Here is a 21,603-nt window from a genome sequence, read left to right as displayed (position 1 = left end):
TCACTGAAGGCACTCCAATGCTTAATTGCCACTTAGTGTTGAATAAGCATTTAATAAACCAAAATCAAGGGCTGATTAAATTATATACTCTAATTGCATAGTACAATAAAAAGCAGTTTTGATTGCAAAGTCAAGTTGTAAGGACATAATTTTTAGAGGTCAGCTCAGAGTTAGCAGTGCCTGACATCACACAAACTAAAAAACTTCATTCATCCTGCAGTAACAGAGATGTGCCTTTCATCTCTTTGCTACAGCAATCCTTAATTTTAATAACGCTGCTGTCAGTAACAGTGCTCACAGTTTCTCATACCTGCACAGGGGGCCAGGTTAGGATTTTATATTGGATCCTGTTGAAAGCAAAAACCTGGGCCATGCACTGAGGGCTCCTCCTCAGCCTCCCTGTCCCTGTAGCTGCCCCTAAGAAGCTGAGTGGATGTTCTAGGCACATTCAGGTAGGAAAACAGACTGCAGACAGGTATTCCTGTTTTCCTGGTCATCCTCACTATCTGAACAGGCCTGCCAGGGGTGTACATATTGAAGTTTGATATTTTTTATTGTCAGTTTTGTTAGTGGCAAGAATTCCAGATTCCTCCCTGAAGCCAAAAGATCAAGCTGGGCACCAAAGCAGGAGCCTTCCTCCCACCTGAGAGGCAGCAGAGGGCACCTGAAGTGCACAGTTCACCCAGTGCATGCTCAGTTTTTCCTGTACTTTTAAAGAGACAAAACAGTGGAGCTGAGCTTGAGCATTACCTTCCTGCTGGCTTCTCCCAAGAACCTGAGTCAGCCCTCCCACGTGTGAGACTCCTGAATGCAAAAGGCATGCATGGTAAAGCAGCTCAGATGTGCTGCTTACTGCCTTTTGGGAGGGGCAATTTCCTGAGAAGGAAGATTTGCCAGATCCCACAGGCTGTACAGGTTTTTGTTGGGAGGGTACCATCTTTATTTTTGCTTCTGACACCAAGATCCCTTACAGAAGACTGGTCCCCAAAAGCCCAAGTTGAGCCCTAGGCCACTGTATCAGATGTGTATTCCAGAATTCTTGATCCTAGAACAGGGCTCTTGCATAACTACTGAAGTGTCATGTGTATAAATTCTAAAATAGTCATTTATTTGCATTGACAAGAAAGAAAACCTGGCAATCAGAGGTTTAAAAAAGGTGCCCAAACAGGCCACTAAGTGCAAAGAGCCAACCTGGCCCGAAGCATTTATGATTTTCCTCTCAACTGTACCTTAGTGAGGTTAGTCAGCCTGAAGTCTAGACACAACACCAACACTGACACACAGCCAGTGCATCAGGAAAGGACTGACCTGCTGCTGCAAGGCAAGCACAGTGCAGTGCTAATTACCATCGCTGGGAAATCACTCCAAGTGCCAGAGCTGTTGACTCTGTGCTTTTACCACTGTCTTAGAGATTAGCAACTTTTTCCACCTTCAAACCTTATTTAAAATGATCAGAGAAAGCATTATGTCCCATAAACATCACATCAGATAAAATATTCTCACTCTCAAGGCTGAAAGTGTCAATTTGAGTAAAAGCTTTATTTAATTTACAGTTCCAGCATCTGCAGCTGATGTACTGCAACCCACAGCAATAACCACCAAGCAATCAGGAGCCATTACAGCATGAATAATGCTGCAAACAGTAAATCACCAAAACCAAATTATTAAAGTACCTGCTGCACACAGTGAAGCATGGGAAACAGCATCCCTGAATTTCCACTTCAAAAATCTTTGCATGTTAGTAGAAATCTGGGTCATCATGTTCTGAAATTTAATCATTCTATACGAGGCAAACATGATTACATCCCTTTGCCCAACAGCATGAGGTAAGCAATTGCAAAGGAATTCTTCATTACAGGCATTATTTTGGCAATCTTCCCAAGGCAGTTGCAGATTTGATTAGCCACCAGGACTGAACTCTCTACAGCAGGAATTCCCACCCATGTATGGCTACTGCCATACCAGGAGAGATGAAAAACATGCTGGGTTAAATATTTCAAGGTAATTTTTCAACTGACACGGAAGCAGAATGTATTTTCTGCTCATGCTTGCTAAGCTACTGCATCAAATCAGCCTTACACATATAAGGGGGAAAAAACTTTTAGAAAACAAACTTTGAATCCATTCACAAACTCAAATCTTGTCCCTGAGCACTGGAAGGAATGAAGACAATAACACAACTGAATCCAACAGGAGTTTATTACCCACACACTGCAGGTGAAGTTAGACACTTCAGTTACCAGTCAATATAAGATTAATTGACAACTCAGAGAGTGTACAATGAGTACAAAATCATTAACAAGAGTAAAACAAAGTGCTGATGTCTTAATTTTTAAAACATCAGTTGTACACTATTATACAGCAAACATTATGTGATCCTCAACTAACTTGGGGCTCGCATCTCAATTGTTTGGGGTTTTTTTAAAATCAGGTTCTCCAAGAGGTTGAGAGACTGGGTTACAGCCTTACCTTACACAGACAATGCTGGTTTGTATTTTGTCAACTTCCTTTTATCAGGGAATGCAGTTAACAGGAAAAAAAATCTGTACATAAAAAATTAAGCTTCAATACACAATATTATATATGTATGTGTGTATATATATTGTACTACAGATTTCATATAAATCAAGTGTGGGCCAAATTTTGGCATAATTTTTAAGTTTAATACAAAATCCCCCTCAGACTCTACTCTGACTGTTCCCATTGCTTTCTCCTGAACTGATCTTTTTCAGTTTTGATACTTTAGTCATCTAGAATTATCTTAAGAGCTAATTTCCATTTCAGTAATATCACTCTTATCTTTCATTACACTTTCTAACAAAAATAAACTTGTGGGAAAACTTAATGACTAATTTAGTCAAAGTTCAGTGACGAATAAAATTCTCCAACTTGATGTGATTTACATTGACTAGTCAGTGTCTTTAAGGTACTGTTATCCCATGTACCCTCTCTTCTCCTCTGATCCCACAGGAACAGTTACTGATCATACACTGCGAGCACACCCTGCTTTCCTTTCTTTTCTTATAAAGCCTCTTACCAGGCTGCAAATAATTTCTGGTGCAGAATGGAGTGCAAAGAAATTTTTCTAATGCATGGCTAAATTTGCTTCAAAACCAGCATGTGACACTTGCTTTTTAGAGAACACCTAAAGTGCTTTATGCTCTCTGCCACACAATATCACATTTTGTTTCCAAATTCGGCTTTCATTTTCTTGCAATACTGAACAATGGCAAACTATGTTAGTGACCCAATTCATCTATCAATTTGACAAATATATCATTTGCAGTAAATTTGAAAACAGGCTTATATAATTTTTTCTGAAACAAAAGGCCACTTAAGTTTTCCTGTAGAATGAAGTCTGGCAAGAAGTCATTCAACTTCCTCCCACAAAAAAGTTAAAATTCCTCGAAGTTGTTTGTAGAATACAGAAATAAATTTTATCACCAACAAACATTCTACTTTAGACCAAAGAACCACTCAAGAACCAGTGACAGTAAGTTGAGTCACAATACCCCAAGAAACCAATGCTCCTCTCATTTTTTCTGCTGACTTTATTCGGGGGTCTCTTCATTCACAGAATTATGGTACAGAGGGGGAGTTTTAGCAATGTGCAGCCAGTTCCACCTACAGAGAATGGACTTCCAAGTTGAGCCCTTTAGCAATCTTGCAAAAACAGGGCAAAGTGTGATTTGAACAAGGGAAATCCCCCAAAAGCAAGGCTATCACATTTAGAGCTGAGTCACTTCACGCTCACTGAGCCTGCTCGCAGCTCAGCTCGGCCTTGCCCTTCAGGCTTCATTCCCAGCCTGGTGTGGAAGAACCAAGTGCAGGACTCCCAGCAAAGCCAGCAGGGCTTTGACAGCAATGCCCCTTCCTGCCATTGAATTATTTAATATCTTCTCTATTGTGTGTGAAAACTGGGGTTTTTAATTGAGAAAGCAAATACTGAAACAGAAATAACTTTTAGCACAACAGATGTGTTTACTTACAGCATGCAAGGATTTGTTTTTATATATTTTTGCAAGTAACAACCCTTAATTATTTACAAGTTCAAAATTACAATCTTCACATAAGTAGCAATTGTTTACAGAAGTTCTGGACACTCTCTCAGAAATAAGCAAAAAATGGAGTAAAAAATATTGCGAGAAGTAATTAAAAAAATAAACAATAAACAAAGGAAAACATATTAGCTTCTAATAGCCAGACAATTTAACACTGTTCTGGTAAGAAAAAAAATAAACAACACAAAAGCCACGTATCACATTTGGAGATGCCATTTTAAAAGAAATGCATCTTTCTGTTTGGTTTTTCTTTCCAGAAGAAATGCTGTACATAACCTTAAAAAATTCCAAATAAATAAACAAAACCCAACTCCCTTTGGTTTGCCAATTTACCTTCAGGTGGCTCCTCCACCTCCTGCTCAGAGACCCAACAGCTTCACAGGTGATCACACAGGAAAAAAGCAAAAGCAATGCTTTTTTATAAACATGAAACATTTTCCCAAAATAACAGATTCTAAAACTCACCCAAGATGCACATGTCAGTTCTGAGTGAGGGCCAGGCCAAAAAAAATCCTGCTCCTGTGTTTAAGGCAGTCTCAGACTAATTTGCATCTCTTCAGCCTCTTGGAAAAGAGAATTTTGTGTCAAACTGCTCTCTACCTGCCTGCTACTTTAAAGGTTTATTTCATACCATAATTAAAAAAGGCAAATTTAGCCTGCAGTTTTTTGTGATAAATGTGCATTTATACCTGGTTCTATGAAGTAGTATTTCTCTCTGGGACTGAGGGAGTTCACAAGCAGGATGTTTTTGCACCACGTCATAAAGGGTTTCAAGCATTTTTCCTTCTGGAAAGACATTTGACTACCTCTTAAAGCTATGGTAACTTATTTATAAAGTATTTGGTACCAGCTGGTGCTCAGACTAGAAACATTTTTCATGTTTAACTCTAACAATAGATTAGGGCAAAGAAAGTGCTCTAGTTTTATCTGCTGCTTTGTTCTGCCCAATTCCAAGGAATCTTAGCTTATCAGAACACAAAATTATACAACAATACAAATACTTTACTTGGATTTTGAAGCATTTGCATGTCTGTAATTCTTTATCTCTAAAGGTATTCATGTTGCATGACATTTTGTGCTGCCATCTCAAGCCTAACCTTTTATAAAACATGAAAATAGAACAGTAGAACTTTCTCTCATGTAAACTTCAGTGAAGTAATTGCTGAAGGTGCTGTACAGACATTCTGATGGACATTTCCTGGGTAGTGGTATATGGAACATGACATTTTGAGCTTACACAATGAACTGTATAAAAACATAAAAAACAAATTTATGACAGTAGAATAAGCTACAGTGCAATTTTCCTGAGCCTGTTGAAAGCTCTGTGTGATCTTTTTCACCCCTTCCAGATCCTCCACAGCACATTTCATGTTCCATTAATACTACAAGAGAGCAAGCACAGCTAGAAAATACAGCTTTAATTATGCTCTTTGTGATGTAAACTTGAAGTTTCTACAAGTCCAATATGTACCTTAAAAAATTAGTTTTGCTCACTTACCTTTTCTGTGCTAGAATTTAAGCATTTTTTGCTATAAATTGTAAAGCTACAACATTTAAGAATATGCCCTAAATTTCAGAGAAAGTTATCCTATTATTTTTAACAGTCCTCAGACTAATTAAACATCATTGAAACTACACCAGTTGCTTAGGGCTTTAAGCATAAGGCATTTTGTGTACATTCCCCCAGCTATTTATTTAATGGCTATCTTGGTGTGCAAAGCCGAATCAGTGGAAATCCCACTCTCAAAGCCCCAGAAACCAATTCACCTTTTACTGCACATTCTGCACTGAACTGCTAAAGAGGAACAGACACAAAAATCAAACCCAGAAATACACACTGAAACAAGCTAACCATTTTCTACTGGGTAAGGTCCTTTCAGCTGTGGAAGTTGTATGACAAACTCTCAGGTCTGAATAGCTCAGTTTGAATACATTCACAGCAGTGCATTCAGGATGCACAGCACAAATGCACCAGAAAAGTTGAGTTTTTCACATCATCCAGTGCCAGCGTACCATCAACTTCATCTGCTTCAAAGCAAGTGAAGTTAATTTAGTCAATTTACATATTAACAGCTTAGAGATATCATCTCCAACACAAAAAACCTTCTAAAACCAAAAAAATGTAGGCTTTGTATTCTATCTAATCACCATATTTCCCAACCAAATGATGCTTTTCCTGAAAAACAAGTACAACACAAAATTAATTAATTTGTGTCTGCTCAGACAGTGCTCCTGCAGTGTTCCTGACATGGAAAGAACAGATCAGGCAACACATGAACAAGACAAAATGAAACAGAAAAAAGGCACATGAAATTACACTTGAAGGGAAAAGGATCATGAAAAGCTGAAAAGCACATAATAAAATCCTGCCAAATTTAGACATCACAAACTGTTCATGCATTGACCATACTGTCCTGACTGCTCACAGTCTGTCAATCAGAATGATTAAAAGTTTACTTTAACTGTTACATTGTCTTATAACTATCTAAATTGGGTAAAAGTGATTATCACCTTTAAATATAGTATGTTAATGCATAAAAATACAGATCTTTCTAGAATAATATTTTCTAACCAAATACCTAAAAGCAGTGGTCCTTCTAGATTAGTTGGAATAATAAGTGAAGCCCATTTCTTTGCAGAATGGGGTGCTTTTATTGTTTATATGTTTAAATAATTAATTTTGAATATCCATCCACTGTATAAACAATCTCCAGAAAAATATATCCTCTTGCAGTAACTTACAATACACATTAAAAATACTTACAAAAGGGACTATTGTTCATTTACAATATCTTGAGCTCAAGGACACAATTCCTGGGTCATTTCATTTATGCAATTTTGTCAGGAAATACTGAACATTCTGGTTAACCTGGACCATGTCAGCAACATGGACAATTAAAGTTTTTTAATATCTGCCTAATTAAGTAGGATTTTCCATAAAATTAGGCATTTTTACATCACAGTATATATGGCATTTCTTAATTTAGCAACAAAAAGGCACAGTTATTAAACCATAAAATACAGTACCTGAATTATATATACTCTAGTGATATCTACCAATGCTAATCTAGACATTTTTCTCTGCAAATGGGGCCAAAGCAAAATGCTTTTGCTTGTTTATTTAGAAAAATTCAACCTCATTACAAGTTTGGTCCATTAAAAATACCTATTAGTTGAAATACCTTGAAGCAGGACTTCAGGAAAGAATAGAAGAAAGCAAATGTAACAGTTTATGGTCCAACAACTTGAATTAATTACTGTGAAATGGCAAACAGATCATGAGTGGAGCCTTCTGATCAGCTGTCAGACACCTGCTGGAGTGTCAGTGTACACAGGTACAGCCTGGCAGCCATCCCAGATACATTCACTGCACCACACACACACAGACTTGGTTACAGCAATGAGTCCAAAAAACAGCATTTACAGAGGTCAGCACTTCTCCTGGACTGATGCTCGACTGCTGGCCCTAAACCATCCCCAGAGATGTGCAAAGCCCTTTAAATGCTTTGCTTGCTTTGTATTGCTGTTAATAGGAAGACCTAAAGCCAAGCTGGCTGGCCTTCCCTTAGCAAACGAGTGCACCTTTTCCAAAAGCAACTAGCTCAGTCCTCCCTACCCACAGCGATCAAACTGCATCAGGAAAGACCGATGAAATGGAAGAGGCCAGGAACGATGAACATGAGGGAGAAGCCCACCATGCCGTAGGTGATGTAGCGGTAGGGCAGCTCCACCTCCATGCGCTGCCTGGCTCTCCGCACGTCGCCCTGCGCGATGCGGAACATTTTACAGGCCAGAGGAATCGTGGCTTTCTTCATGGCCACTTTTGTTAGCAGCAGCACGATGACTCCGATCAACAAGCGCAGGATGGCTTTTCCAAACACAGTCACGCTGAGGGAGGACAGGGACAAGGGCAAGGTGTGGGCAGGAGGATCCAGCTGCAGGCCCAGCATGTAGTTGACGTGAGAGCCGCAGGCCACGCCGGCGCCGCAGCCCAGGATCTGAGCTGTGTCCCCTCGTGACGTGCTCCACGTGTCCAGGGTGAAAGAGAAGATGCCCAGGGCCAAGTGGAGACTGATGATTATTAAGGGTGCATATTTGTAAGTTAAGTTGAAGTTGTCAATCAGGTCCACAACTGGATGGAAGATAACCAGGATAAGGATGGCATACAGAAATCCAGCAATAACGTCCTGTTGAAGAAAAAGGGATGGTTTCAGTGTAGTAACTATTTTTAAAAAAGCCCTCAAGTTGCATTAACAAGAATTCAAGCCTAGCTGCTGTAGTGTTAAAAGCAACTTGTGGATTCCCATATTTTACCTTTTACAGGATTAAATCTTTCTTATGTTAAACATAAGGTAAGGAATTGCATTTGATCACCTATTAACAAATCACCTGCATCCTGACCAGACCATGAATGAAGTTATGATCAAAGGATCCTTCACTGAAGTTGCAGGTCTGGACTTTTTAGTAAGGCCTGTTGCAACAGGGCAAGGGGTAATGGTTTTAAACTAAAAAAGGGGAGATTCAGACTGGAATAAGGAAGACTTTTTTTTCCAGTGAGCGTGGTGAGGCACTGGTACAGGCTGTTCAGAGAGGTGTGGATGCCCTGTCTCTGGAACCATACAAGGTCAGATTGGACAAGGCTCTGAGCAGCCTGTTCTGGCTGAAGATGTCCCTGCTTATTGCAGGGGGCTAGGATTAGATAATCTTTAAAGGTCTCTTCCAACCCAAAACGATTCTGTGATTCTTCTATGATTTTTCTGCTGGCAACACTGCTCCCTGTCCAGAGCCAGGGCATTCCAACCTACAGTCAGCACAAATCCAGCTCAGCTAAATATGTTCTGCCAACTTAAGTTTGCTGAAACAGCTCAACAGTGGCTCTGAGGGCCTGGGTGCCAACACACCCAACAGTGGCAGCAGTCAAGGACCACTGCAGTCAGGCACTAGAGCAGCTTCAACTTTCACTCCTGCTTCAGAATTAACAATGCTGGAAGACTGGGAACTGTTTCCTAATATTAAAGGAGAGGAAGAGATAACCTCTGTGGCTTCACAACTGATTTGCAGTGTTGCTACTGTTTTTAAAGGTCTTTTCTTAGTGGAAAGGTTACCCAAGGATTTTTGGCTTTCAGTTAACTGTTGACTGATCACTCAGTTGCATGGAACTCTCTGCTACTTTTGTCACCTTTGATTGTTAATGAAGAATTTGTGCAATCCAAGCACTACAAAGTGGCCTGCCTTCATTTTCATGCTTATCAGCTCTTCCACATGAGCCAGGAGGTGGGACTTCAATCAGCAGAGTCTGTATTGCTCCAGCATCAATGAATCATTTTTATTTGCTTCCACTAATTGAAAGCTTGATAAAAGCTCTAATAAAATTCACTGATATAAACATCAGACTTGTTCATTTCAGAAGCAACAAAAAAACCTTCCTGGCTGTATTTGCCACCTGCTCCCCCCAAACCTAGGCACTGTGCTTGATGTATATTGCAGGCACCACATGGTGAACTGTGTTCAACTCTGCAGATTCAGATGTGAAACTGCAAAACAGCTCTGTCTGCTTGCCTGCTATTCGTGGCACAGCTTTTTTCTATGACATTTTGTGTCAGCTGAACTATCAGTCCATCACATCACCCTTGACAGAGTGGTTTTAGATTGGAAAGCCTTCTAACTACTGATGCAAAAATGTAATTTCATTTTTCTGAGCTGCCTTATTTTCCCATGCTCCTTTTACACTGTGTTCATCTAGCAGCTTAGAACTCCCTACCAGGCTTATCCTTTTCTGTCTGTTAGCTTTTCTTCTAGCACATGATCCTCAAAAACATCTTTAGCCACCCTCATTGCATTGCAATTACCACTTTCTTCTTGTTTTCTCATTTCTACATTGCATACACTTGCGTTTCAGTTTGGAGAATTTTAATTTGTTTAATAAATGAGTTTGTTTTTCAAAGATGACAACTTAGTTACCTGGTTTTAAAACCTCTGGTAAGTGAAACTCTAGCATGCAGAGTGGCACACCAAAATGCACATGCTTTGAGCAGCTGACATGGACTGAACTTCAATGGCCACTTTCTCATTCTGCAAAATGATTTCTACTCTGTAGAGGAAAATTTACTCTACACTTTGGAGCAGTCATCAATTTCTGCACTAAAAAATGACATTAAACACCTTTTAGGTTTCAACTGTGGACAGAGTTTATAAAAGACAAGTATAAGTTTAGCATGAGAGCCACTTTTAGCTACTTTATCTATTTCTATGCTGAAGAAATGTAAGTCTTCTGTTTCTGTATGGTAGGACATTACAAAAAATACATATATAATTATTGCACTGTAAAACCTTCAATGTGATGGAAGTTTATAAAATGAGAACAAGATTATAACAGAAGTTCAGTAGATTAGATTATTTTCTTACCAAAATTGAATGCATTCCCATATAAATTCGACTGCAGCAAACCAAAGAACACCAGCAGAATGCCAGGATCAGTCCAAACACAAGAGGATACTGGTAGGGAAGAAAAATGCAGAAACCATATTAGAATTTGGAAAAAAAAGTAAAAAAAAAAAAAATCACTCTATGAATATTCTATAATTAAATCCAATTAATGCCACTGATGCTTACCCTCTTCTTTGCCCTAGCAGAGCACCTTTTCATAAAGTCATTGTTAAGTCAAGCTTTCAACCCTCCCCATCTTCTTTGCATTCAGGATATATGAATTTCAGTGCTTGGACCAGACTTTTTCAAAGCAGTAAGAAATGCATCAATCTCTGCAGCAGTTGTCTTACCACACTCTGATATCCCAAAAATGTGCAAAGACAAGTGTGTTAGACTGTGCAACAGTTTTACACTGGGTGAAGCAGCTCCACCACCTACTTGTACTGTCAGCCATCACCCAGGCAAAATCGAGTGGCTTCACTTTTTTTCCTGAAAAGGAGGAACTCATAATAAAATTACAAAGAAATTCAATTCCTTCCTCAATTCTTTGTTCTAGGGCTTCTGCAGTCATTGACTCAATATCTGGGCATCAGCATGAAACTCCTAAAACAGTAATCTTGTCTGTTCTTTCCAAACCCACATAAATTCCCTCCTGCAAGCCATATTTGTTAAACAAAAATCATCAAATAATTACTTCCAATTATTTTTGCCTTCTCACTTTTTTTTTAATTAATAAGGACTGTTTACCAGGAAGAAATAAAATACTTTGCTGTAGTAAGCAGATACCATGTAGAGAAAGAGGTTTTTAACTTTCTCAGATTTTGGACAAAACTATGCTAATTTACATATTACAGCACAGCAAGAAATACTTTCCCCACTATTGCAAAATGCCATACAACACAGGATACAGCTTCCTTTTTTGCCACTATTCTATAAAAGACACAGTGACACAGTCACAAGATAAAATGGCAAGTTTCCAAAATTGCTTCTCTTCCTACAATAAACATGTTCAATATAAACAGGCAGCCTAGATGTACTCAAACCTAGGAACAAAATCTACAGGCAGTTTTCTTGCCCTTTCCCTTGTTCCTTTTATAGGTAACCTGAAGGGTAGAATATCCAACAAATACAAGAAAATATCTTTAAAATTACTGGAGGAAGTTCTGTGTCCTCTGTGAAGGCCACTTAACAGATTAATAAATTCCAAAATCAGTCTTTCTGTAAAAGGTCTGAGATAGGATTATCACTCTTCTGCATTTTTCCAGCCTTCACTGAATTCTCAACTCCAGGACCACGTCATGTTGGCATGACAAAACTAAAATAACATTCTCAAACTAAGAGAAAATCAGGAAGCTTATGTTTCACATAAGAACCATATTTCATATTAAAATAAATACTAAACACCCAGCTCATAGTTGTGTTCCATCTAGACTAAACTCTACTTCCTGCAGCAACATTTGTCTTTGCTTCTATCACATCCATCTACAAACTGGATCTAAACAGAGCTGTGTACTTGTGACTCATTTCTGACTGCAATGATGAAGGAACAAACTCGCTTTCCTGCCTTTCAGAACTCTGCTAATCCCGGGCAATGCACCAGTAACTCTGTCACACACATGACTGCAGAGTTACCAGATACCGACATTGCTACAGCAGCCACAAAAGCAGCCCTTCTGGTGCCTTACACGTGCAGCCACATGCCCCTGCCCCACCGTGCTTCTCCCTTTGGTCTCAGGGTGGGAGGAATGCTGCCTGCAGCAGCCACTCGCCCTCCCTGCACAGGGCTCCCCCAGCACAAGCGCTCTGTGTGCGGGGACAGCTGTGCCCTGGGGCCTCGAGCAAAAAGCAGCTTCGAGTTTCAAACTCTTTGGCCATCACTTGACACCCTATGTCCATCCTTGCCACCTGACACATCTTTTGTGCTTTCAGAGCCCAGTCAGGGGTAAGGCTTTTCTTTAATAAAGCCTTGTCCTGTTTCTGCAGTACCTGGCAGAACGAGAGGCTGGAGCTTTAGCAGGAAGATGAATGAAGTGCCAGGCTCAGCAGCTGCTCACGACACTGTGGGTGAGAGGCTGGGACTGGGGGAGGGAAGGGGTTAGAGCAGCTAAACTACAAAGTCCTGAGAGTAAGGAGTACGAAGGAAATAGTTAGGTGAGAAGTCTGGTTTAAGAGTCCTGAGCAGAGGATTATAAACAGCAGGCAGACTACAATAATTCTGAAAATGAAAGAAGAAATGCTTGCTGTCAGGGAAGTCACAGGGGAGGGGTGTTTGAGTAAGAAAGAAACAAACTCCAGTTCTGACCAATGTTTTGGAAAGATTATTTGGCTCTGTCATATCTCACTCTAATTCTGAATTAAAACCATCTGAGAACATGGGAGAGCTTAGTTTCTCTGTAGCAAAACATAATAGAGTAACTTGAACATCTTCAACTAGAGCAGGTTGCTCAGAGCCCCATCCAACCAAGCCTTGAATGTTTCCAGGCATGGGGCATTCACCCCCTCACTGGGCAATCTGTGCCAGTGTTTCACCAGCTACAAAACTTCTTCCCTGCATCTGATCTAAATTAACCCTCATTCAGTCTGGAACCATCACCCCTTCTCCCATCACAAGAGGCCACAGGAGCTGGCTCCCATCTTTCTCACAGGCACCTTTTAAGTACTGATCACAAATTAAGAACAACACCCTGGGTCCTCCTCAGCCTGTTTGAACTCCTACCTTTTAAAGCAGCCACTGGGTTGGAGAATTCCCAGAACACCAAACTGGTAGCACCTGCTTCACATCTGCCCTGAGGTGGTGAGACAAGCATGTATTTGGTCCTCACAGGCAGGGCTAAGTGCACAAGGTGACTAAAGGAGAATATCAGCACTCCCACACACCTCTGAGCTCAGCAGCATGCCGAGTCATACCACCAACAGGGACATCACCTGGATCCTTGTAAAAAAAGCTGATGCCATAAACTTACTTCCAAATTGTTGCCTGCAAGGCTGAGGTACCAGCAAGCCTTGTAATAATACTGTTTTATGATAATGGATTTCAAAAATCTCCTCTCCAAATCATAAATGAATATTCAAAGAAAGGGAAAAAAACCAGCTTTTACTAGGTTTTCTACTTAAAAACAGGCATATTTTATGAAAGAGTAATATGAAAATTTGAATATAAACTTATATCAAGTGTTCAGGGAAGAAAGTGATAAGCACTTTTTATTGTGTTGACTCAGGTCTCCACTTAAATGAGAGCTATTAAGCAAGACAGCTGAATTCCAGCAGTTTCAGTCCCATGGTTCCTGGCATGCCAGATCAGACCTACAGAGGCACAAAGGACACAAGATCACAAGTTTACTTCTACCCCCTTCCCCAATTCACTGTTGGTTTTACTCATTTGGGCATCAGAAGGCAGGCTGGCATCCCGTGTCCTTCCAGACGAGGGTGTGGAAGGCTGTCACAGATCACAGCTGGCACAGCTGGACATAGAAACCAGCTTTCATTCTCTCAGCTTGCTGGTTTTGATGTATCATCAATCCTGACCACACCTGGTGTCACTTTCAGTCACATATTCAGGAGCAGCCCATTTTGGACACAAACACCTCAAACCTTTTCTCCATGCCCTCATTTAAGACCATCTCATGTATAGCCTCAAAAACTCCTTATGCCTCCCCATAGCCAACATGCCACCTCAACAATTCTGAGTGTGGTTTTTTTTTAACTGCATACTGCTTTTTTATAAATTAAAAAAACCCAAACCAATAAGCATGTTATTTCCAAAAAAAAAAATTTAAGAAAGTTAATTGATTTCTTAACTTTACCTATTAAGGTAAAATGAGGGGTAAAGCTGACTGAATAAACTACTCATTGTGTTTCAGACCCCAATTTTGTTCCCATATCCAGAATATTGTTTTGATTAAAGAAATTGAATTAAATTTGTGTTTGTAAAACAGCAGTGAAACCACTCTCAGTAAGTCCCTGAGAATTTTATGTCCTATATTTTTAAAAGAAAACTCCTATCCTATAGAAAATTCCACTACATCCTCCAAAACAGGTTTTCAAGCTTCTGACTGGACTACACACAAAACCCTCCCCTATCCTCCTCCCGCTCCTTGATCTTTTTGCCAAGAGTCTTAATAACATAACCATTGTTTAAAAATGCTTATAAGGAAACAATCTGTCCTAAAAGCTTTGACCTAGGTCAAAAAAAATTCCTTCTTTCAAAAGGGAACATTGTTAAAAGACACTAAATGCTCACTTCTTTACCTTTTTAAAGCACATTCTGCACCGGAGAAGTTTCCAACACCCACAAATGATTCCAAAGTAACTTTCTAATATTTTCCACGTTCTAGAGTATTCAATGATCTTTTTTTAATCATAACTCAGAAGTTCAACTGGAGTTTGAGACAATTATTTTGGGCTAAAGTTCACGGAAAGAATCCAAGCAGCACTTGCAGCACCAGGCTCTTAATAAGGTGTTTGGGCAGTGTGCTGGCAATAGTCATATCAAAACTATAATCAATGCTTGTGGGAATGACTCCAGCACCCTGGCTGCACAGATGAGTTCAAAAAGCACAGCACAAAAATGATTTTGTGAAGGGAGCAGAAGAAAAGGGAGAATAGGATTGTTAGAAAACAGAGACCAATCAGTCATTTTAGGAAAATGAAACTTTTTCTTTCAAATGGGCCAGGTGGTAAATACCACTGGTTAAGCTACATTTATCAATTATTTTCTCCTTTCTCACACTGACCAACATTAATACCAAGAGACATAAGGACCTCAGTGTTACATGTCACTACAAGAACTCTTTTTAAAATTCCAAGATAAACTTTTCAATGCCAGTCCTGAAGAAAGTTAAAACATTTAATTTTCTGCTACACCTAATCTGAAAAGAAATTAAGGAGTAACCATAGGAATTAGCTTGTTATTTCTTTTCATTGCAGTCATTAAAAAAATAATCCCTCTCTGAACAAAGCTAGGAAGAATCACTTATGGCTTGATCTGTTTATGCCCCAGTACCTAAAACTACATTTTTTCTGCAAAATCGTGTTTTCTCAGTTTAATCAGCACACCCTCTTTAAAGAACAAGGAGTGCATTTACCTTTGTAATGCACCAAGAAAAAGAAACTGCTTGAGAAGTATTTCCTCTGAATACCTTTTCATTAAAAACTCTGTATCCAACCTTAGAGCATTTGTTTTACGTGTTTTCTCCCAAAACCCTTTACATTAATTGAAGATTTGCTTAGGCAAAACCGAAAAATACATTTAATGACAATCAACACAGTCTAATGAGACAGGCTGCTGTACTCCTCTGGCAGAGATTCCCTAGTGACATTTGTCAGAACTGGCTGTGCTCTTTTAAAACTTCTAACATCTGCAAAAAATAACTTTTTTCAGCTTCATTACAAACTAATGGCCCACAGAACACCTTACATCTCATACACATAAGACAAGGCCAGTGCTGACCCTCCAAATTCCCATCTCTCTCTCTCAAATCATTGTGTGGGTAATTCTGTGTTTTCAGATCATCCCTTCAGCTGTGCTCCCCATGTCAGAAGAGTTTTTGTTTGACTGTTCAGGAAACATGCTCAAGAAGACCAATTAGACAAGCATGCACATATCTCTTTGCCAACATTTCTTCCCACCATTTTGGTATTTTAGCCAAAGGCCCATTTGGGCCTCTCTGAGGGGTGATGTGTCTCTTTCTGAAGGGACTGCACTTGCCCCTGCACACAGACTTTGTATGTAAAAGATGGCTTTATGTGCAGCTTCCAGTTTATCACTACATCAATCTTACTGAAAATGCAAGCCTTTCACCAAGGACAGACATTTAACACAAGGCTGTGCACCTTTCTGCAAAATTCTCACTACAACACTGTGATTAGGCTGTTTATTCATACCCAATAACCAATTATTCCCTCTTTCCAGCAGGGATCAGAGAGTTTAGCCTTTTGAAATGAAAGAGCAGGCAGACAATTCTAGAGGTAATCTTCAATAGGGGTCAGTCAGAACCACAGAGCAATGCAGATCCCCTGAAATCTCAATACAGATCCTGTCAAACCCATCTCATTTAATTACATTCACCAGCCCTGGCTGATAAGAGTCACAGTGCAGATGAAAGATTTCTGGAAGGGAGTTTCACGTGGTACCACATACGAGTGTTACACAACCAGTACCACAGAGAGTCAAAAGAGCACTGACTAAATGAAAACTGTAAATGAAAATGCATCAGAGAGGCCACTGGAGAAGAGATGCACCTAGTGCAGGTTCAGCAGTGTGTTTATCCAGGTCACCATTAGCAGCAGCAGGGTGCAAAGGCAGTCCCTGATGACAGGCTGTGCATATCAAACACTGCCACACACGTACCCAGGGAGGACAAGGCTGTCACATTCAGCACCACACGCTGCTTCAGAAGGTAAAGCAGCCTTGGTTAATGCAGTTAAAGGCCTGCTGCTCATCAACCCAGGCTCTGGGCTCCTGCTGAACATCAGCTGAAGTTTGCTCAGTGGCTACAGCGAGAGTCAGCAGCTCCTCACTGAGCTCATTAATGCAGAGCTCAGGAAGGAGTGCAAACCCATCATTTCCTAATGCCCACAGCCACTGCTACACCAAGGCTGCATCCTGGAGGAACTCTGGGAGAGAAGCAAATTTTCTGTATCCCCTGGCTGATATTTATTTTTCTTTATTTTCTGATATTTATTTTTCTGAATTTTCTGTATCCCCTGGCTGATATTTTTTTTCTCCTCAAAATAAATCAGCAGAGTTCTGACACATTCAGGTACCATCCCATTTCTAATAAAACACATCTTGGTGTCTGTTTGAAATCAGCAGTTCAACGTAATCAAACAAAATATAAAAAATACTTTTTCCAGTAGTCTCAGCCTGAGCCTTTGGAGATTTTGTGGATAATTAGCAGTTCACACTATCTCTTCCTCACTCCATCTGGGATATGATATAAGCCAGCCTGGCTCAAACTGTCATGACTTCAAAGAAAGTAAGTTTTCCCCAATTTGATAAAGGTTGCTTTTTCCTACATAGTATCAAGCTCTATAACCTCAATGTCTTTTAAATGTTTGCCCTCCTCTTTCAGGGTATCAGCACTTCAGAGGTGGTGGGGGAGGGAATCAACATTTATAACACTCCCAGATTCCCATGAGTCTTTGACATGAGCTTTTTATTTCATGGTTACTCAAGTGTTGTTGAAATAAATTGTTTTCCCCTGCAGAAATGTAACATAAATAAATAAATGGACATGGGTTATGCAAGTAGAATCAAAAGTTTCAGGCAAGCTCCCACAATACAAGTAGAAACTGAAAAATTTGGATACAATGGACAGAAAAGTTAGCTACTATCAATGTTATACTAATATGTAACTTGTTTCTGTATGAAAGACAGTTTCATTGATTATTCTCTATGTCCAAAATATCTAATTGTGATAATTTGCCAAAACGATCTTTAAAATACATTGTTTCTGAAAATATTTTACTTGAACAATAGAACTATTGCACTTACAGGAAGCATTTTAGTTTTATAGTCAAAAACCTTTTGAATACTATGTAAAAATAATTGTAACAGGATTGCTTAAAGGCATTGAAAAACTGAAAAGCACAAAGTCAACAGGTTAAGAAAAAACACTACTGCAATCCAAATTTGTTTTTAAATGGACAATCTGAGCCACACCTAGAAAAACAGGAGCACATTTTCTGTGTTCTGTTTTCTTCAAGAAAAAGACTCAAATAGACTGTCTTTGATAGAAAAGAACTATCACACAATAGCAGGAAGTCATAGATCACTGAAAGCAAACTGCAAATAAGCCACACAAGAAACAGATTCCCTCCTCACTGGTGTAACACCTTTTAGAGCAAAAGGAGCTTTCTTTGGTTGAGTATAAACTTCAAAGTGACAAACTCAAAGCTGCCTGTATTCCAGAGTCAGAGTCCCTGCAGAGAGTTACACCTGAATCTGCCTCAGTTCATCCTCAGCCTCGTTCCACTGGGATCTGCTGAGCCAACAGTCCCAAAATGTTGTCCCATCACAATCAGGCTCGGGATAAGGCTTGATACTAAACACACACAGAAAGAGGTTAAACCAACAGGTTCAATCTAGCAACCTGCACCTACTGGTAAATTTGTAGAATTAAATCAAAAATATTAAAAACTCCTTTATCTTTGATAAAGAACTTCAGGTCAGTCTTTTTTAACACCATTTCCAGAAAAACACCATTTTCCATGACAAAAAGATGTCACATAGGTTCTGTTCCCTTTCGACAGAAGTAAAACAGGGAGAACAGAAGAAGTGTCAGATGAAAGGTTAATGAAAAGACTCTTGACATGCCATTGGTTAATTATTGATTAATTTATGGAAGTAATTTAAAAATCAGAAGTGATTTTTTTTTACATGAGTATTTTGAAATGACAGAAGTTGGTTTCAGAGAGGTATTTTATTCATATTCGTTTTCTAAGAAAAAGGAAATCTTGACTCAAACACTTTGCTTCTGCATTTCTAAAGCACAGTCCTACACGAGAAACAAGGCTGAATGTTTATGATTTTCTTAATGGTAAAAACGTTTAGTGAATTAGCAGAGCGTTTCACAGACTGCAGCGGCAGGGCTGGCAAACCACAGATCGAACTCATTGGCAAAAACACCATTTCACACCCTGTTTGCTGCTCCTGCGGAGGCCATCGAGACGGGCTCTCCTGTGCACGCATGACACCAGCCTGGGCAAAGCCGACCCACTGGAACTGCTAAATGAGCTTTCCCACATGCAGAGAAGTGCAAATCCAGCTTTTCTTCCAACTGACACCAGCCCTACGCTAGCAACAACCAAACAAGCAACAATCAAACATACAGATTTTGGTCCTTTAGTAAGAACAACTTTGAGATTAGGCATCTCAGTGGCAAAACTTCAAATAACATGACATTATTATACACACACACATATATATATATATATGTGTAATTATTATGCCTGCATAACTCCAGCAGATAATACTTAACCTTTTCCTAGCAAATATGAATCCCTAAGAGCTTCCTTGTGGGCACATACACTCACCTTGCAGAAACAGATAAATAAACTTTGGTTAGAGAGGCCAAATCAAATCTGTAACCCTTAATCATCTCATTCCTTTCAGTCACCCATTCCAGATGCCACAAAGAGAGACAGAGCTACAAAGTGCCAGCAGACAACGGGTGATTGTTACCCGTAACTGGGAAGACAAGAGTTAAGCCCCTGCACGAAGCTCAGAATCAGAATTAGTTTTCTCTATCGACGTGACTTCTATCCAAATTAAACCAGGCAGGTATTATAGCAAGGATTAGTAAACGTTAACAGCTCAAGAATCTAATTATTGCCTAACTTCTTTAAAACGCTGCACTGGACATTTACCTGGGAAAGCTTCTCGCAGCTACTGCTGGAAGTGGTGCAGTGATTTCGAGAGCTGGATGTGCTTTCTTTGGAGCTGCTGCTGTTGCCATACTTCCAGCAGCCAGCGCCAAAGCACATGCCACTGCTTGCGTAAAGCAGGCGATCAACAGTGTTATTTTAACTTATCTATTGACCCCGAGTGCAACAGCCAGATTTTAGAGATTCTGCTGAATGAAGGTGATGAAAACATCACAGATTAGCGGTTCTTGCTAATTATGAACACACTGATAGATTGGAGAACATCCTGAAAGTACAAATACCAAAATCATTTCCAGGTTGTGGTTGATGAAAATAAAATCGTTAAAGAAAAGGCTAAAGCTGCAACTCAGTGACGCTACAACAAGAAGCCCTTTAGCTGCTGGCTCTCCACTAAATTCTCACTCTGTAAAACCAAATGCCTGTAAAAACACTGGATGCTTATCCAAACTTTGGGCAAATGGGCAAGCTGGAAAAAAACCCTCACAGGAACAAAACGCAGATTGTCACCGCGAATTTTTCATGCGTGCTGAGCTAATCCCCAAAACCAGCACAAATTCACAAAACAGAATTACTAGAACACTTCTCGTTACCTGAGCACTCGCTTAAATCACAGGAAAAAAAAAAAAAAAAGTAAGGCAAGGAAAAAAAGGTACGAATCTCACGTTTTCCCAACCAAACTCAGCCACCTCCCCCTCCTGAGGGGAAATCAGGTCTGCCACATCGTTGTCACACCTCGGGGCTGGAAAGCGCACGGAGGGGCGAGCATTACCTGCCAGCGGCCGTAGCTGAGCAGCAGGAGCGCCAGGGGGATGGCGGTGCCCGACATGGCGTGGGTGGAGGGCATGCTGTACTCGGAGTTGTAGAAAACCTCCAGCTTCACCACGGGCGGCGAGGCAGGACGCGGCCAGCGGATCACATCCTTGGTGCACTGCCCCAGGTACATCACCCACACCCAGATGATGATGAGCCTCCGGCCCAGCCAGGCGTCCACATTCCAGATGCAGAAGGGGAAAAAGAGGATGTAGAAGAGCTCGTTGCCCAGCTCCGTGCCCAGGCTGAACAGATAGTAGAGGAAGCGGCTGCGAGTGGCGAACTCCTGGCTGCCGTCCTCCTCCTCCGTCAGCGAGTTTCGGCGCGGCCTCCTCCTCCAGCGCCGCGGGGTTCCCGCCGCGCCGGGCACGGCCCCGTTCCCGGCGGGATGCGCCTGCCCGCCCGCGGGGCCGCCGTTCGCCACCGGCCCCCGCTGCTCCGCGTCGGCCCAGCCCGAGGGCCCCTCCACGCCGCAGAGCCGCTGGAACGCGGCCACCTTCCGCGGGTCCTGCAGGTGGGCGGCCAGCCGGGCCAGGCGCTGGCCGAGAGACATAGCGGCGGGACCGGGGGCGGGGGACTTCGTCTGAGGGGTGGAGGGGGGGACGGGGGCTCCGCGGAATAGGAGAGCCGTTCCCTAAAGAGAAACCCGCTGGAAGGCGAGGCGCCGCGGAAACCGCGGGACTCCCCTCGCCTCTCCCGCTGCCTCCCGCCGCTCGCTCCCTCCCTCACGCCCGCGCCGGCCCCGCCCCGCCGCACCGCGCCTGCGCGCAGCCCCCCCCCACCCCGCGGGAAACGCCCATCGCGGCGCGGATTGGCCGCGGCTCTCTCTCGGTCCCGCCCCCACGGGCGGCGCAGCCAATCGGAGCTCGGCACGGCGCGAGGCGGTGCACGGTGTGAGGCGGCCTCGAGCGTGAGGGGC

The 21,603-nt window shown here is 41.3% G+C and overlaps 1 protein-coding gene across 1 annotated transcript; it reads right to left on the bottom strand.

The window, feature by feature from the left end:
• Positions 1 to 2,181: 2,181 nt before the first annotated feature.
• On the bottom strand, positions 2,182 to 21,448 carry SGPP1 (sphingosine-1-phosphate phosphatase 1). The gene is made up of 3 exons (XM_064422910.1): positions 20,644 to 21,448; positions 10,467 to 10,556; positions 2,182 to 8,248 (listed from the first exon to the last, which is right to left on the bottom strand). Exons 1-3 carry the CDS (start codon positions 21,235 to 21,237, stop codon positions 7,697 to 7,699), a joined length of 1,236 nt encoding a protein of 411 aa, XP_064278980.1. The 5' UTR covers positions 21,238 to 21,448; the 3' UTR covers positions 2,182 to 7,696.
• Positions 21,449 to 21,603: the final 155 nt, after the last annotated feature.

The sequence above is a fragment of the Passer domesticus genome, chromosome 6 (assembly GCF_036417665.1).
Source record: "Passer domesticus isolate bPasDom1 chromosome 6, bPasDom1.hap1, whole genome shotgun sequence".
Taxonomy (NCBI): domain Eukaryota; kingdom Metazoa; phylum Chordata; class Aves; order Passeriformes; family Passeridae; genus Passer; species Passer domesticus.
The sequence above is the reverse complement of the archived record's forward strand: the minus strand, read 5'-3'. Positions and strand labels throughout refer to the sequence as shown.

Excerpts from the sequence above, each read along its gene's own strand:
- SGPP1 (XM_064422910.1), bottom strand. The coding sequence starts at position 21,237 with ATGTCTCTCGGCCAGCGCCTGGCCCGGCTGGCCGCCCACCTGCAGGAC. Across the intron at positions 10,557-20,643 it reads TCAGCTACGGCCGCTGGCAG|TATCCTCTTGTGTTTGGACT; the intron begins GTAATGCTCGCC and ends CTTCCCTACCAG. Across the intron at positions 8,249-10,466 it reads TGGGAATGCATTCAATTTTG|GACGTTATTGCTGGATTTCT; the intron begins GTAAGAAAATAA and ends TTTCTTCAACAG.